The following is a 14,857-nucleotide window of genomic DNA, read 5'->3' on the forward strand; positions in this document are numbered from 1 at the left end:
GAGGAGAATGAGCATTTTGTTCTGCTTTTCTTAGCCCTTTTAAGTGTGTGGATGCAGATATCTTGTAGGGCTTTCTGCAATAGCAGGTCCTGTGAGTTTAGATCCTTTCTGTCTCTTGCTGACATATTTTCTATGGCCTTTTTCCCTGCCGAAAACCTCTTTTCTACATTTCAGGTTACAACATGCTGTTCCAAGAGGATTCTAGTCTTTTTAAGTGCCCCTGAGTGTAGAGGGCAGGTCAAGCCTCTGTCAAGCCTCTAGATGTACCTAACCATATAGCACACAGGCATTTTCAGTGTGCTTATCCAAATAATCCTCAAAGTAACTTGCTGGTGACAATGCTTACTCTTGTGAGATGCAGAAATTGACTGCCACAATATTTTTTTGGAGAGCCTACTCCTTAGCTTCATGTTTTTTCCTCACTCTTCATTATTGAACAAATCCTTAAAGAGTGTCCTTTATGTCATCTGTAAGAATACAAGGATTTGTCCAGAAAAGCTAGATGTTTGGTGTTAATATATTTTTTGTTTTCCTGTCCTTAAATATGCAGACTTTCTCTATTTTTCTGCTCTTGAGAGAAGATCCCCACTGGCCTGCAAATCCTAACATTTTTCCCTTCTAGAGACTAGTCATTTGGTACTCTCTGAAAAAGAAAATTGAATAATTGATGATATATTGCACAGTATTTTTTTAATTAATGTTTTTCACTTTGTCTCTAGAATCTTGGCTGAAAGAAAGACCATCTATTCCTGATGTCTGCTTGCCATTGTACATCCTCCATTCCTCCATCCGTTGCTTTGATAAACCTTCAGAATTTTTCAAGACAGAGTTCTGATTTTCCCACTGAAAATGTCATTGGCCTTTTTCTAAATATGCAGCAAATAATACAAATTTTCATTTCCCTTTTCAGCAGCTTTGCATCCAGCTACCTTACCCTGGCTTACGTTTTATTTTTTTTAAATCCCTACTGGGTAGTTTTAAGTGCTGTAATTTAATACCACTTATGTGTGTGGAGAAGCAAGCCAGAAATATTACTGAAGTATGTGTTGCCAGGGGAGAAGGACCTTGATCCTGGCAAGAGAGTTGGTGTAATATAAAAAATAAATAGCAGGAATGTAAGGTTAAGCAGAGAAGTTGTTAACTACTGCTGAAGAATGTTTAAACGAGCTCATTGTTTCAAAAACATTTCAAGCCTTACAATTAAAAATAAAGATCTTTTCTGGTGAAGTACTTTTTATTTCCATTTAATCCTTGCCCCTTTGGCAGCATTTGCTGTTTTCTGTAATATTTGCTAGTCGCCACCAGAGGGGAATGTACACAAGCAATTGGGCTTCTGATAATTGGCACGGGAGAAAACATTTAAGTTTCCAAATACAAGCACTTAAATGCCCCAACTTCAGTACTCACAGAAGAAATCTTACAATTAACTTTTTTTTTTTTTTTTTTTAATTCTGGACTCTTTTAACGAGTTGTTCCTGTGATAAAGCTCTTACTGACTGGAAATAGGCTTTCATTTACTAAAAAAAAACCCCAACACACATTTAGAATAATGTGAAGCTTTTAAATGTAATTTTCTTGCATAGCAGAAAGTTCCCCAAATGGGCAAATGTGATGCAAGAGATTTGTTTATGGAAACCTGTGCACACTATTTCCCATAATGTAACCAGAACTTTCCAAAGAATAGCCTTACAAAGCTGAAAAATGATCATGCAAAATATATTTCCTTGGTCTTTGGACTGATGATAAATGGAAAGCTTGGAAATGACTGGTTTTAGCTGTTGGGCTGTATTATTTTGCTTTCCACTAAAGGATGCCATTCTGTACTTGAGGATCCAACAAGCTTTCCTTTAAAATTTCAGTCTGTAGCTCTTATGGTTGCAAATGAAACTTGTAAATGTAGAAGCCATAAGTCTGTGATGTAGAGTTGTAAACCACCCATATTCTAAAAGTGGAACATTGACTCTGAAAAAACACTGTATTCTATTACTATACTGTTCTGCTCTTCTTTTTTTAAAGGCCAAAACATATGAACTATTCAGACCTACTGAGCTGTTTTTATCCTTACACTTATATTCTTTTTAGTTTGTTTTTCTTTCAAATGAAAACGCCTTCTATTTAAACTCTATTCAGGCCAGAATCTGACTCAATGTCACATTGATTCTTGTGTCTTTGTCAGAATGAGTAACAACTTTGACGTACACCCAGCTAAGTCTCTCCTATTCCTTTCTAGAAACTGAGAAACTGAATCACACTAAGCCATTTCTTGACCTAAGGTTTACTGCAGCTCTGAAGCTACCATAGTGCTTTTGTCCATTCAGTCTATTCAAGGGATTATCAAACTGGAAGGGTGTGGGAAGATGGAAAAATATTTTTTTTTTCTGTTTTCTTTTCTCATTTGGGCTTGTGCAACATGAATGAGACAATGGCTGAGTTTCTTGAAACCTAGTACTGTAAGACTTTAACTGTGACCCCAAACTGAATTAAGGAAAAAATGAGTGAAATTTTAGCTCAATTTAACACAATGTCCCCTATTTCCTTTCTTTTTGCTTAAATGATCTTACTTTGACCTCTCAGAATTTTTCAGTCTGGTTTTAGAGAAAGATTAAATGAGTCCTTAGAAATATTCAGGGTGAAAAACATAAGTCCATGTGGAAAGAAGTGTGGTCCTCTTGACACACTCACCACTTCTTCTGGAAAATGTAAAGTTTATTAACAAAAAACAAGAAACCCTCTACAAAACCTGAGGACATATGAGCAGAGATATGGTTATATTTGAAGAGACATGCCTTTAAATGTAATAGCATTTGAAGTACCTTATAGTCCCTCCTTAATTTCATTTAAAACCACAACTGCACTATAAGAGTTCTTACTAGTATATAGTTATCCTCTTTGTGCTATCCACCTTGTTCTCTCTACCTGCTCTTTATGGACGATGGATCTTTTTGCCAACTAGTGCAAACAGTAAGTGTTCAGACTGATAAAGGATAGTTTATTTTCTTCATTTTAAATCTTATTTATTCATGCTTTTCTATGAGTAAAAGGAGGACTTAAGAACTTGCATTTTAAAGTTGCTATCAAAGTAGCTCCCTGTGTATATTTGTAATACTCTTAGCTTCTAAACATTGACTTCTACAAGGAGAGTATTTTTATAGTATATTTTATTGTTGGACCATGGCGCAATTGCTGCAGTGAGGAATGCAAAAGGAAATGAAGTGCCATGGCTGTTTGTAACTGCAAGCTTATTCCTTCTAGAAGGTGACCTGCCTAGCTTTTACATTGTGTAGTGAGATGTGATTTGAATGTGATCCAGTTGAGATGCTACTTAGTTAGATTTTATTCTGCATGTGGCACTGGCCTTGCAAAACTGATACAGCCAAGAACAAAACCACAAAAACAGGTTACGTATCTGTATGAGGTAATTACAATTACATAGACACGGTAAAACATAATGAAAACAACATACATCTGTAATAAAATACTAGACATATCCCATTTTGAAGACTTATGTAAACTTTAAATTTAAGGAAATTTTAGGAGTGCTGAGAAGTAAATCACAATCCCCAATAACCATTCATTCCCAATCTGGTTATCTTGTAACAACCATAGTATTACTTTACAAACAAATAGCTAGAATATGAAACTGGCATGCCTAAGAACATATAGGGTAATGAATCATTTTTGCTTGCCTCTAGCAACCCAAAATTTCACGAATGGATGATGCTTAAAAGGTGTCCTAACTCTTCCCATGGTGCTCTAATTCTGCAGTCTAAATGTAATAACATTTTCACATTTGGAAGACTATGTATCACCTGTTCTCTCCTGCTGATGATTTCTCTACAATCTTCCACCCACCCCATTCCTTTTTTACCCTTCCATATTCTGAGACTTTTATACGTATATCTGCATAGCTGCATTAAAGTCCTTTTAAATAATTCTATTAAAGCCTGAATTGTTGTTTTCTCTCAAACAGTACATTTTTACAGTTTTTGTTTTGTCCGTATTTAGGAAAAGGAAAATAAGCAAGATGGATGTAGCTGGTCAATGGCTGCTTGTGGGAGGTTGCTCTTACTATTGGGGGTGATATGTAACAGTAAACAGAACCAGCTGCTATTTAGCTGTGTAATTTACTACAGCATATATTATCTGCATGTAAAGAAGCACATATTCCATTTTGAGTTTGCATCAGAAACAGACCTCATTCCATACCCATTTTTTTCCTTTTGTACTCTTCAGAAGAATGTGGTAGACTAAACCATGTAACCAAGGAATGAACAAGTTTTTAGGGTGCGGTATTTACAGTGAACAGGCAGAATGAAGACCTGACCATAACTTGCAAAACATCTAATCAAGTTGAAAGGGTGTGTGTATTCACTTGGTGAATCAAGCTTACACTAGTGTGTCTCCTGGCTTCCAAAGTAATTTCATCATCTGGTACATGAGATAAAATACAGATGTTTCACGCTAGAAACACAGAGCTCAATCTCCCTTGTTTTTTTTCTTTTTTTTTTTTCCCCACTTTCTTGGCTTGCCCTGTCTTTCTGAAAAGCCTGGATAACAAACATGGTCTGTTTCATTATTTCAGACCTGGATATAACTTATTAATGATTCCTGATATGAGTTGAACTGTTTGCCCAGCAAAGTATACCCCCACAGTAAATATAATTTTAGAAAGTTGTTTTTTTATAGAATGTTTTGGTTTTTGGGGTGTGTGCTCATAAAAATTCTGATCTATCATTTATCCTTGCATAAGAAATAGAAGTGAAAGCTTAAACATGGAAAAAAAGTGTATTCCACATTCACAAAGGTTTGATCCTTACCTAGATGGACTAGTCTCTCAAATTGCAAAGAAAGTCAGACTCTGTGGTGGTTTCTTCATGACAGGCTCTGATGTGCTGCCCTTTAATTTATGTTAGCCTTGGAACCAAACAAAACAACAGTCTTTATTTCCCCAAACTCACTTTGTTCCATACTGCACATCAACACAGTCACTAAAACCACAGAGGAATCCACTGAATCCATGTGGCTGGAAGAGCCAAAGAGAAATGGCTTCATTATTTGTAAATACAGTTCAAGGTCTAATACCTCAACTCTCTGTTAGTAACATTTCTAAAGAAGAAGAGTAAATAGAACGCTAATGTGGTAAAAGCTGATGTAAACTACTGGATTTGGAAATTTTGGCTATCTTCCTAGTTGCGTTGTCTTTCTGCATTGTCTGGAGCAGGGCATGTGCTGAGGATAAGCTTGGTGCAATCTCATCTTCGTTCCCATGACAGGGGCGAGGTTGTTTATTTCATACTTGGCCCCCACGCCCAGCTCAATCCCCCGAAGTGGGAGGACTAATAATTGTCTGGCCTGCATTCTCTAATTAGATTCTTTAATTCAGCCCACGGAAGCTCAGAGGCAGCTCTGCCATGGTGCTGCACCAATGTAAATGTGTTGAGGACACTAAGCACCCAGTGGAAGAAGCATATATTGATAAACAGGCAGAGAGGATGAGAGCCAAAAGCCAGATTTCAGCCACAGTATTGCCCACACTGGGCTGGTGAACAAAGATGGAACTATTCTAATATCCCCTGCAGAATGGACAAGCTTCTTGGACCATGCCCATGCTGCATGACAGGCTACCCTCAGAAACTGAGTTTGACAGCAGATGAGATGGAAGATCCTTATATTTTGCTAAGAAGAAATAACTCTGGAGAAAATCAAAGTAGCTTTAAAGAAGCTAAAGAACATAAAAAGTAAACTGGGATAAAACATTTGGAGATCTGTCCAGAGGAAGCAGTGAAAAACTTGGAAAGGTGCCATGACTTTGCACCCATGTATGAAAGAAAAAGTATTTTCTCTGTCCCCATAATCTTTTTTAAAATAAGTAATGGAAAAGAGGAGGCCCTACAGAAATGGTTAAGAAGATCCGGAATGAGGTCTGTTTCTGATGCAAACTCAAAATGGAATATGTGCTTCTTTACATGCAGATAATATATGCTGTAGTAAATTACAGCATAGACCTAGGGAGTTTTTCTGTACAGATATGCCAGCCAGCATCCTCACTGTCAGTAAGTTTCAAGGAGTACAGATAGGTTTTCATTTTGTCAGTTCTTGTACCGATCCTACAGCACTGTTGAACCAAGCAATAAAAGGCAGTGGTTGCTTCTCCTAAATTTTATTTGTTTTCAGAAAGCTTATGACAATGAGGAAAATAATTGTAACAGATTGTGAAACTCTGTTTCTTTTTCTTTTTTTTTATTTTTCTTTAAAAATTATCCACATATTTTGAAACATTATCAGGGTGTGAAATGTAGTGCAGTCTCTAACTAGGAACTACCCTATTGGTGTGATGTACTGCTAGAGTTAAATGTGGTTTTGTCCTGCTTGAATCCTTTTTTTTTTTGTAAAGGATCTTCAGCATTGAATGAGAATTTCAAATATAGATGGCACAGTTGGAAATCTGGATTCAGCTGATATTTGCCTCTTGAATGCATCCTCTAAAGAAATGAGTGAAAGAGTGATATTCTAGCCAAAAAGTCAACCATTTAGATTTTGTTGTTAATTAGCAAATGAAAATGACTGTTATGAGAACCAGTTGATCCTACAGTATCTGAGCAAGAAACCTCACAAACTGTTGATAAATGTAGTTATTCAGTGTGTAACTTCAGTAAAGACACTGACAACTTCATTAACATTTTGACTTGAAGGTTATTACCATTGGAAGCCACCTGGTGAGAAAAGGCTCAAGATATCATGAAGTTCAACATCACTTTCTCAGCAGTTACATGGCACAGCTGCTGCCACACTGTGGGAATCCTAGCAAGTCTATCCAAGAGAAGATGAGGACCCTCCAGCCAGGTTCCCTGGGCTCCCATCACCAGCTGCAGCAGGAATTCTGTGACTTTGGAATAGCCATTAATGTTCAAGACAGTACAGCTCTGAGACGTATCTTACAGTCTGAAATGCTCCTAAGTAAGATGTATTTTAACTACTGAAAGGAAGGAGAAATAGTATGCAAGATGGAGAGAAAGAGGTTTCACAGCACAGCAATGCTAATATATTCAGAACTGCATCACCTGCCTGCTCAAAAAAAAAAAAAAAAAAAAAAAATTGATAATGAATCACCTTATTTGACAGCATGAGGAAAAGATAACCAATAGGTAGATCAAACTACAGATGTGCTTTTTCCATGGCATTGATCTAGAGTCTTAAATTGAAAAAAATACTTAATTCATATGGATGAAACACAAGGAAATACATGGAGGAGACCAACTTCCTATTAGTACTTCTCCTTTTTAGGTCTCTCCAATCTTTTTCTGAGGTGAAGAAATGTTATTTCTTTTGATACAATGTTTCTCCATAGGTAGGCAATGAATAGAAATGGTCAATATTTTTTCTGAAAATATTTGTTAGTATATTTTAATTTTTAATGCAAGGTCATACAGATCTAAGGATAGTCATTCTTTGATGTGTTTGAATCAAAGACATAGGAATCAGAAGAAAATTTGTATTTGATAGAAAAATAAAGCTGGAAGGGACCTTAAGTAATCTAGTGTCTTGCTGCACTTAATAAACATCTCTGTCAGATACTTTTCCTGTGGTCTTAAAGGCCACTAGTGATGGAAATCCCCAAATCTCCTCAAAGATTCTACTATTACTCCATTATTCCACTTGAAAATCCTCTTTTTTTCCAATGCCAAATCTAAAACTCCTTTTCTGCATTTTGACTCCTATTTACCGCTCTTAACAGAGACCCAATCTATTCCATTCTTCTTTGTGATTGTGTTCCTCTTAGCTTTCTCATTTAGTCCCAAGCCACTCATTTATCTCAACATTTCATTGTAAATAATTTTTTTCCCTAGATTTCTGGTAATCCTCACTGTTTCCTCTCTAATCTGTCCACTTCTTTCCTTAAACACTGTGCCTAAAACTGAATGTATTATTCCAGCTGATGCTTTATCACTATAAAGAGAGTGAAAGCATTACATGACACTGACTTTTCTCTTTGTTTACATTGATCAGCAAAGCAGCTATTGAAACTCCAGAGGAAATTTTTCCCTTTGTTGGAGGGTATGGTGTACATACAATTAAAAAGTGCCACTTGCAATCCTAACTATTGAGATTCCGTGTGCTGCACAAGTTTCACTTGAAAAGAATGAATATTCATAGCAAATGAGATTTAATTTGTGTGATGGGTACTCAATTCACCATTAGCACTGCCTCATTTGGTAACATAACTTATTCAATTATACTTTATATAACTGACATAATGGGAAAGACAAATATTCTACTATACACTTTTCATTTAACAATTTCTTAAGAAATTTTTGATAGTACTGGGATGCATTTGAAGATGCTTATGAAGGAAAATAATTTAAAAAATTAATACAAATAATTCCTTTCAACAGCTTTAAATTTTAAAAGCATTTTCCTTCCACATGCTTTTTTTTTTTTAACAGAGAATTGTTTTTCTGATGCTATATATGAGGGCACCAATAAAGAATCGACTATTTTGTGAAGATTGTGGAAATGGCCAAGGTAGGACAAGAACTCCAGAATGTAGTTCTACAGCCTGTGTTTGGTCCCTTAGATGGTGGCAAATGCCTACACTGGGGAGAGAAGGGAAAAGAAGGGAGCTTGCTTTTAAACACACACTACACACATGCAGAGACGCATATTTGATTATCTTCCATTTCCTCCAACTTACATTCACTTCTCTGTAGGGAATCAATAGCCACAAAGCTGGTCTAAAACATAGCCTATAAGGCTCCCCAGTACTTTAGATAAGGAACTCCTAGTACCTTAATGCATTATCTATCTTTTTCATATTTTTATCTTTTTATCTTTTATTTTTAAATTTTTTATCTATCCAGATAAGATAACTCTCAGATAAGGAACACCTAAGTTGTATTAAAATGTCACGCTATTTGCAGGAAGTTGCATTTCACTCTGTGAAACCAGTATTTTTGGTCAGTATATTTTTAAAATGACAATGAGTTTGACGAAAGTGCAGTTTCACTCAAGCTGCAAGATCTTGATATCTTCTTTCTAAAATCTTTAGCAGTCTTCAAAGAAAAAGAAAAGATTAAGGGATCTGTTGCAACTTACCACTCCAGAACTTCCCACTGGGTGGAGAATTTCTCGGATTCAGACACTGCCCACGAAATAGCTGGAAACTGTTTTTGCACCCAGTACAGTTCTGATAGCTGTACCCAACACACGTTGCACAGCTCCTGTGACAAGGTTCGCATTCTCTAGAGATGTCATCAGTGAAGAAGCCATCTCCACACTCAGTCACACATGTGCCATCTGCAACAGAAACAGCGCCTGACATCACGGTGTCTACTGACCCTGTCAATCCTGACAAGGAGGTACCTCAGCTATAGCATCTCTCTGTCTCCAGCAAGAAATGGTTTCAGAAAAAAAAAAAGAGTATATAAGAACCCATGAAACCTTTTGTAGCTATATAAACTCTAATTTTTTAGCATAAAACCTAAATTCTGCTCAGTTGCTTTTGCAGACTTCATGAACTTCAAACCAATCTGCACTTAAATTTATGTCTAGGTGGGTTTTCATCCACATCCTAAATCCTGGCACACACAAATCTTATGGAAGTCCAAATCTGGGTAAAAAATGTTATGGCTGAATCCCAATGATTACACTGGCCCAATATAAAGTTTAAGTTCAAAACTCCCTAAGATTGTTAGATATATAAAAATTTTGAGGATTGGCTGAATCTCTACTTTCTGGTGAATATAGAGCTAAACTCAGGTAAATCTGATTCAGTTTAAGGGTTGGCATACTGCAGCAAAACCCCTAGAATTTGTTACACTGATAGCTTTTTGAGCTTCTTCCAATTTCAATTAAAAAAAAGGTAGACCACCAGCTCACCTCAGGTTGTGATCACAGAGATTTCCATGAGTATGATGCTTTTGTACTCCACTACTGCGCACCTTCAGCAGGCAATGCACAAGAATACCATAACCTCAGGATTTTCTGTGATTCGTATTTGACACCATGTCTGAACAGGACCTGCCTGATTTATGGCTTCATATGAAAGCTAAGAGCTTCCTAATTTTGTGTGAATCTGATGTGGAATTTAGTGAGTTTAACTGAGCTCGTTTCAGAGAGTTTAAGACTTGTTACTTTATGTGGACTTGAAAGTCAAAGTAAAACTAGACTTGCAAATAGTAAGGAAACAATTTCATGTCTTTCTGTGAGTTAAACCCCCTCTCCTTTCACAAAGTCTGAATCAAATACAATATTTTTTATATTTTCCCAAAAGAGTGGAAATGCATTGAAAACAAACAAACAAACAAAAAGTACGAATATGTAGTTGTCCTGATTTCTGCTGGACTAGAGTTATTTTTTTTCTAGTAGCTGGTATAGTGTGACATTTTGGATTTAGGATGAGAATAATGTTGATAGCACACTGATGTTTTCAGTTGTTGCTAAGTAGTGTTTGTACTAAGTCAAGGATTTTTCAGCTTCTCATGCCCAGCCAGCAAGAAGGCTGGAGGGGCACAAGAAGTTGGGAGGGGACACAGCCAGGACAGCTGACTCAAACTAGCCAAAGGGGTATTCCATACCGTGTGATATCATGCCCAGTATATAAACTGGGGGGAGTTGGCCAGCAGGGAGGATCACTGTTTGGGAACTGACTGGGCATCAGCTGGTGAGTGGTGAGCAATTGCATTGTCCATCACTTGTATATTGCAATATTATTATTATTATTATCATCATCATCATCATCATCATTATTATTTTCTTCCTTTCTTTCCTATTAAACTGTTTTTTATCTCAAACCACAACTTTTACTTTTTTCTGATTTGTTCCCCCATCCCACTGGGTTGGGGGGGAGTGAGCGAGCAGCTGTGTGGTGCTTAATTGCTGGCTGGGGTTAAACCACAACAGTAGTCAAATATATGAGCCCTTTGAACCAAATGGCATCATTGGCTAACATAACCACCTTATGTTAATGCAAAGGACCTGATTCTGCAAAGTGCTAACTCCCCTCAGCCTCCACTGTCTGCCATAGAAGAGATTAATGAATTTGAGAAGTTGAGTCCAGACTCCTTCTCTAAAGAAAAAGTCTGAAATACTTCTGTATATATGCCATACTTGGTACTTTGCTTACCTGAGAGATAAAAGCCTTCCTTACATGAGTCACACTTGTCCTTGTCACAGCTATCACAGTTGCTAGGACACTCTCTACACTGCAGAGAACTTTCATCTCTGTAAGTATTTTCTGGGCAGTATTTAAAGCAATGTTGCTTATACCTGTAAGATAAAGTAGAACATCATTAGTAAGTTTCTTTTGAGGTCATTGAGTTTGTTTTCTGTATGTTTCTATGTATGGTAATGGTAAAGCTCTATTCTCATCCTAATGAACAGAAATGATTCCTCTAATGAAGGATTCAAAGTGTATTTGTGGTAATGTTACTTATTCAACTGGCAAATATTAACAAGTCATGTTTCCTAATCTCAGGGTTCTTAAGCAAAACTGATTTGATTTTCTTTTTAAATGTAGGCACAAAAATGAATGCATGCTTAATTAGAAATTACTATATTGTGTTTGTAAAGAGCTGTTTGCTTGTAAAAATATATAATCCAATGCCAAAGATTGAATAGCCTTTTTATCAACATTTTCTTTTTGTCACAGTAATTTTTACAGAGATCTCTTAATTGTTCTTCTTTTCCCTCTGTTTAAGTTAAACTTTCAATTAATCTATGTATTTTTTCCTTTGCTTAACCTCCTTACATTTTTAAGTGTTTCTGCTGAACTGCAAATACCAGAACTGGATGCAATATACTAAGAGCATGCTAGCTGCAAATCCAGAGGTACCGTTTAACTTTTAGACCCTTTCTGTTTCAAATTCCTCTCTTCACATATGCAAAGTTCACGTCAGTCCATAAGTTAAAAGGCCTTGATAGTGAGCGATTGGCTAATTTTTCAGCACTTCCTGAGGCTTTTTTCTGAATTTACTCTTCTGAGATAGGCAGTACTTAAAAGGAATGGAATAATGTATACAGCACAGCTCTATGTAGTGAAGCATTTTTGCTTTAGAAAAATGTATAGTGTTGAAAAGCTATACAGCTATACTTACATATAATAGTCCTGAATGCATGTTATACACATTCTTGGCTCACCTGAAATTAAAAATGTGAAATTATGTGAATAATATTCAGAGTTAAAACCAGAATGCTAGAAAGAATTGTTGCTACACCATTTTTTATATTAATATTTCTTACATTAAAATCACTACAGCCATAACTAGAACATTATTGTCTCTGAATCTCTGTTTACATTTTTTTGAGATGATAAACTATTCCACAGTCAGGTTCTGGCCTGTATTTTTGCAGTGACTTGTTACTTTGGAGTCCTCAGCATAAGGTACCTAGAAGGTGCTGAGTGCTTAGGAAGTGCTGGTCTGAAAAGCAGAACCTTCCCAGGAGTTTAGGTTAGGCAAAATGAAATCTTAAAGGGAGACTCTAAGTTAGCCAAATCCATAGTTTCACCCTATTTCTTTATTTTTTGCAGAGATAAGTTAAAAATATTTGGCACCTATAAAAGCAAACTTTTCAAAAACATGTAAGTAATCAGTTTAATCTTAAAAATCCTGAGCTAGACCAACACCTTTCTGTATGGGGGTGGTGGGTGGGTGGGGGCTTTTGGGTAAACTCTCTCATGAGAAAATTAATTTTTGCATTCAAAAATTTTGTTTCGTGAACAGAAAATTTCAAAGAAAAAACTTAAAACTGTTACAATGATGAATATGGCTTTATGCTCACATGAAGAGAAGAATATTTTCTGTAACCTTCCATTATCTTCTATTAGCTTTCTATTTCTTTCACCTTACTCAAATATCCCCAAAGGAGCAGAATGGAAGGAAACAGAACAACCTGGGCAAATGTATTTATAAACTGTTTTACTATGAAATGCCTATAAATTATTTTTGATATTAATAGAACTCATAGGGCAAAATTTTCACTGAGTCTGTTTGAACTGTGTCTACAATAAATCACACTTTACACATGCAAACTTGTTAGGCAACATGCACTTGGTTTTGCAAGTAGTTCTAGCAATTTATTTATGAGGTGTAAAGTTTTACTCAGAAATGCTGCAGATCTGTGAAAATATTCTCTTTACTGTTTAGAGCACAAACAGAAACAGCAATCACCTGATCTAGTATTATTTCTATTAGATTTTATGTTGACAGGAAATACTCTTAAAATATGAAAATATTTTCTCTGAAGTATTCCTTTACTTCCAGATAAAAGACATGTGGTTTGTCCAGGGCTTCTTTTTGAATGATTTCTGAAACTCTAATATTGTTTCTGAATGAGGACACTTCCTGAGATTTTCTTTTCCCAAATAATTTGTGTGGTTTTTTTAACTTTCAGTGTTTATACAGTATTGTTAGGAGCCAGGTTGATATGATGATAAATAAGTGTACTTATACCTTTTGAAAATTATTTTAGTATTGGCACATACAGTTCTTATGCTTCATTAATTCAAAGAATAGAGTACACATCAAAGAGACATTGTTAAAACTGCTGGAGTTGCTTGCAGCTTTAGTAATGAACTCTCCATGTACTTTCTGGCTTTTACGAAGAAAGGACTCTTTCCCCTCTTGCCTGTGGGAGGTTCTGATGACATTTTTCTTACCTAACTGCCCTCTCAGTTCTGCCTGTATGGATAACTATCTATATAGCTCAATTTGAGACAGATCTCAGCAGTAATTGCAAACATACACACAATGTCTGGTTATCCTCTCAAAGAGATTAGAAAAATTAAGTAATAAGTAAAGACCATGTATTTTGAGTTGGTTTAGGATCTAAAGACCATGTATTTTGAGTTGGTTTAGGATCTAAGAGAAAGTATCTAGGAACAAATGGGTAGAAATAGTTTGTTTAGATTGTGGATTGGAAAACATATTGTGGAGAGAGAAAAAAAATGCATCACAAATAGCACTTGCATTCTGCTGCTTACACAAGGTTTAGACAGAAGTGGTAATAGTAAATACCTTGTTTGAAGGCCACAAATTTCATATGAATAGCTGGTTTGCTGTATTTCACTTGGGAATGCACTGAGTCTTTCTTCAAACCTAAGATTTTGGAGGTGGGGGGAGAATTTCTTGACAATTTTGCAAAATGAAAACATCATTGGGCCAGTGTGGCTGAAGTTAATTTGCCAATTTGTCTACTATACTATGTTATTTATCAACTCTTACTGAACCATTGTTCTTTCTCGTAAAGACATATCCACTAAATAGAAGCTCTACCACCTTCTCTTCTTAGCCATAGTTTCTGAATTTAAACTGTTGAGGAATAATGAACATAGTTTAGAAAGGAATGCAAAGAGGACAACTGTCTGATAGCAGGCAGAGAGAAAACTAAATATGGAACTATTCCTGTAATAGCGAATTTGATATTTAACACATGCTATGTTTCCAAAATCTTGGAAATGAATTATAAGTTAACTAAGTCTAGGGAATTTTGTGGATATATATGTGCAGTTCTTCAACAGTGGCTCCTTTAAAATCTGCCACAATCAATTCTTGGACTAGCAGTAACAAACATCCTATATTCACTGAGACCTTAACTTGCCCATAAAATGATGAGATCTCTGTGGCATAAAGTGTGTTGGTTGGTATGTCATGCTCCAAAGGACTTCTTGTCATGAGAACTGCTAATATTTTATCTATATTTTACAGTTTCCATTTGCATTGATTTCTACTATTTGAGCCTATGCTACTGTTTTGAAGACAGAAACAAAAGTGATCTTGATAGCAATGGAAACAACATTCAACCCATTTTAAAATATAAGGCCTCAGACACAAACAAGTCCTCTGTGACTTTCTTTTAGACA

At 36.0% G+C, this 14,857-nt stretch overlaps 1 protein-coding gene and 1 long non-coding RNA gene across 3 annotated transcripts in view; one reads left to right on the forward strand and one right to left on the reverse strand.

Annotated features, from left to right (window-relative positions):
• Positions 1 to 1,230, forward strand: part of LOC138683710 (uncharacterized) — a 42,046-nt gene extending 40,816 nt beyond the window's left edge. For both annotated transcript variants that reach the window (XR_011323114.1, XR_011323124.1), the window contains one exon: positions 720 to 1,230. This is a non-coding gene — a long non-coding RNA (uncharacterized lncRNA). The remainder of the gene's footprint in view (positions 1 to 719) is intronic.
• Positions 1 to 14,857, reverse strand: part of PCSK5 (proprotein convertase subtilisin/kexin type 5) — a 264,696-nt gene that overhangs the window by 22,488 nt on the left and 227,351 nt on the right. The window contains exons 25-27 of the mRNA XM_069775866.1: positions 12,093 to 12,135; positions 11,123 to 11,265; positions 9,094 to 9,294 (exon numbers count right to left, since the gene is read on the reverse strand). Coding sequence (XP_069631967.1) covers positions 9,094 to 9,294; positions 11,123 to 11,265; positions 12,093 to 12,135 — 387 coding nt within the window. The remainder of the gene's footprint in view (positions 1 to 9,093; positions 9,295 to 11,122; positions 11,266 to 12,092; positions 12,136 to 14,857) is intronic.

This window comes from Haliaeetus albicilla, chromosome Z (assembly GCF_947461875.1).
Source record: "Haliaeetus albicilla chromosome Z, bHalAlb1.1, whole genome shotgun sequence".
Classification (NCBI taxonomy): Eukaryota; Metazoa; Chordata; class Aves; order Accipitriformes; family Accipitridae; genus Haliaeetus; species Haliaeetus albicilla.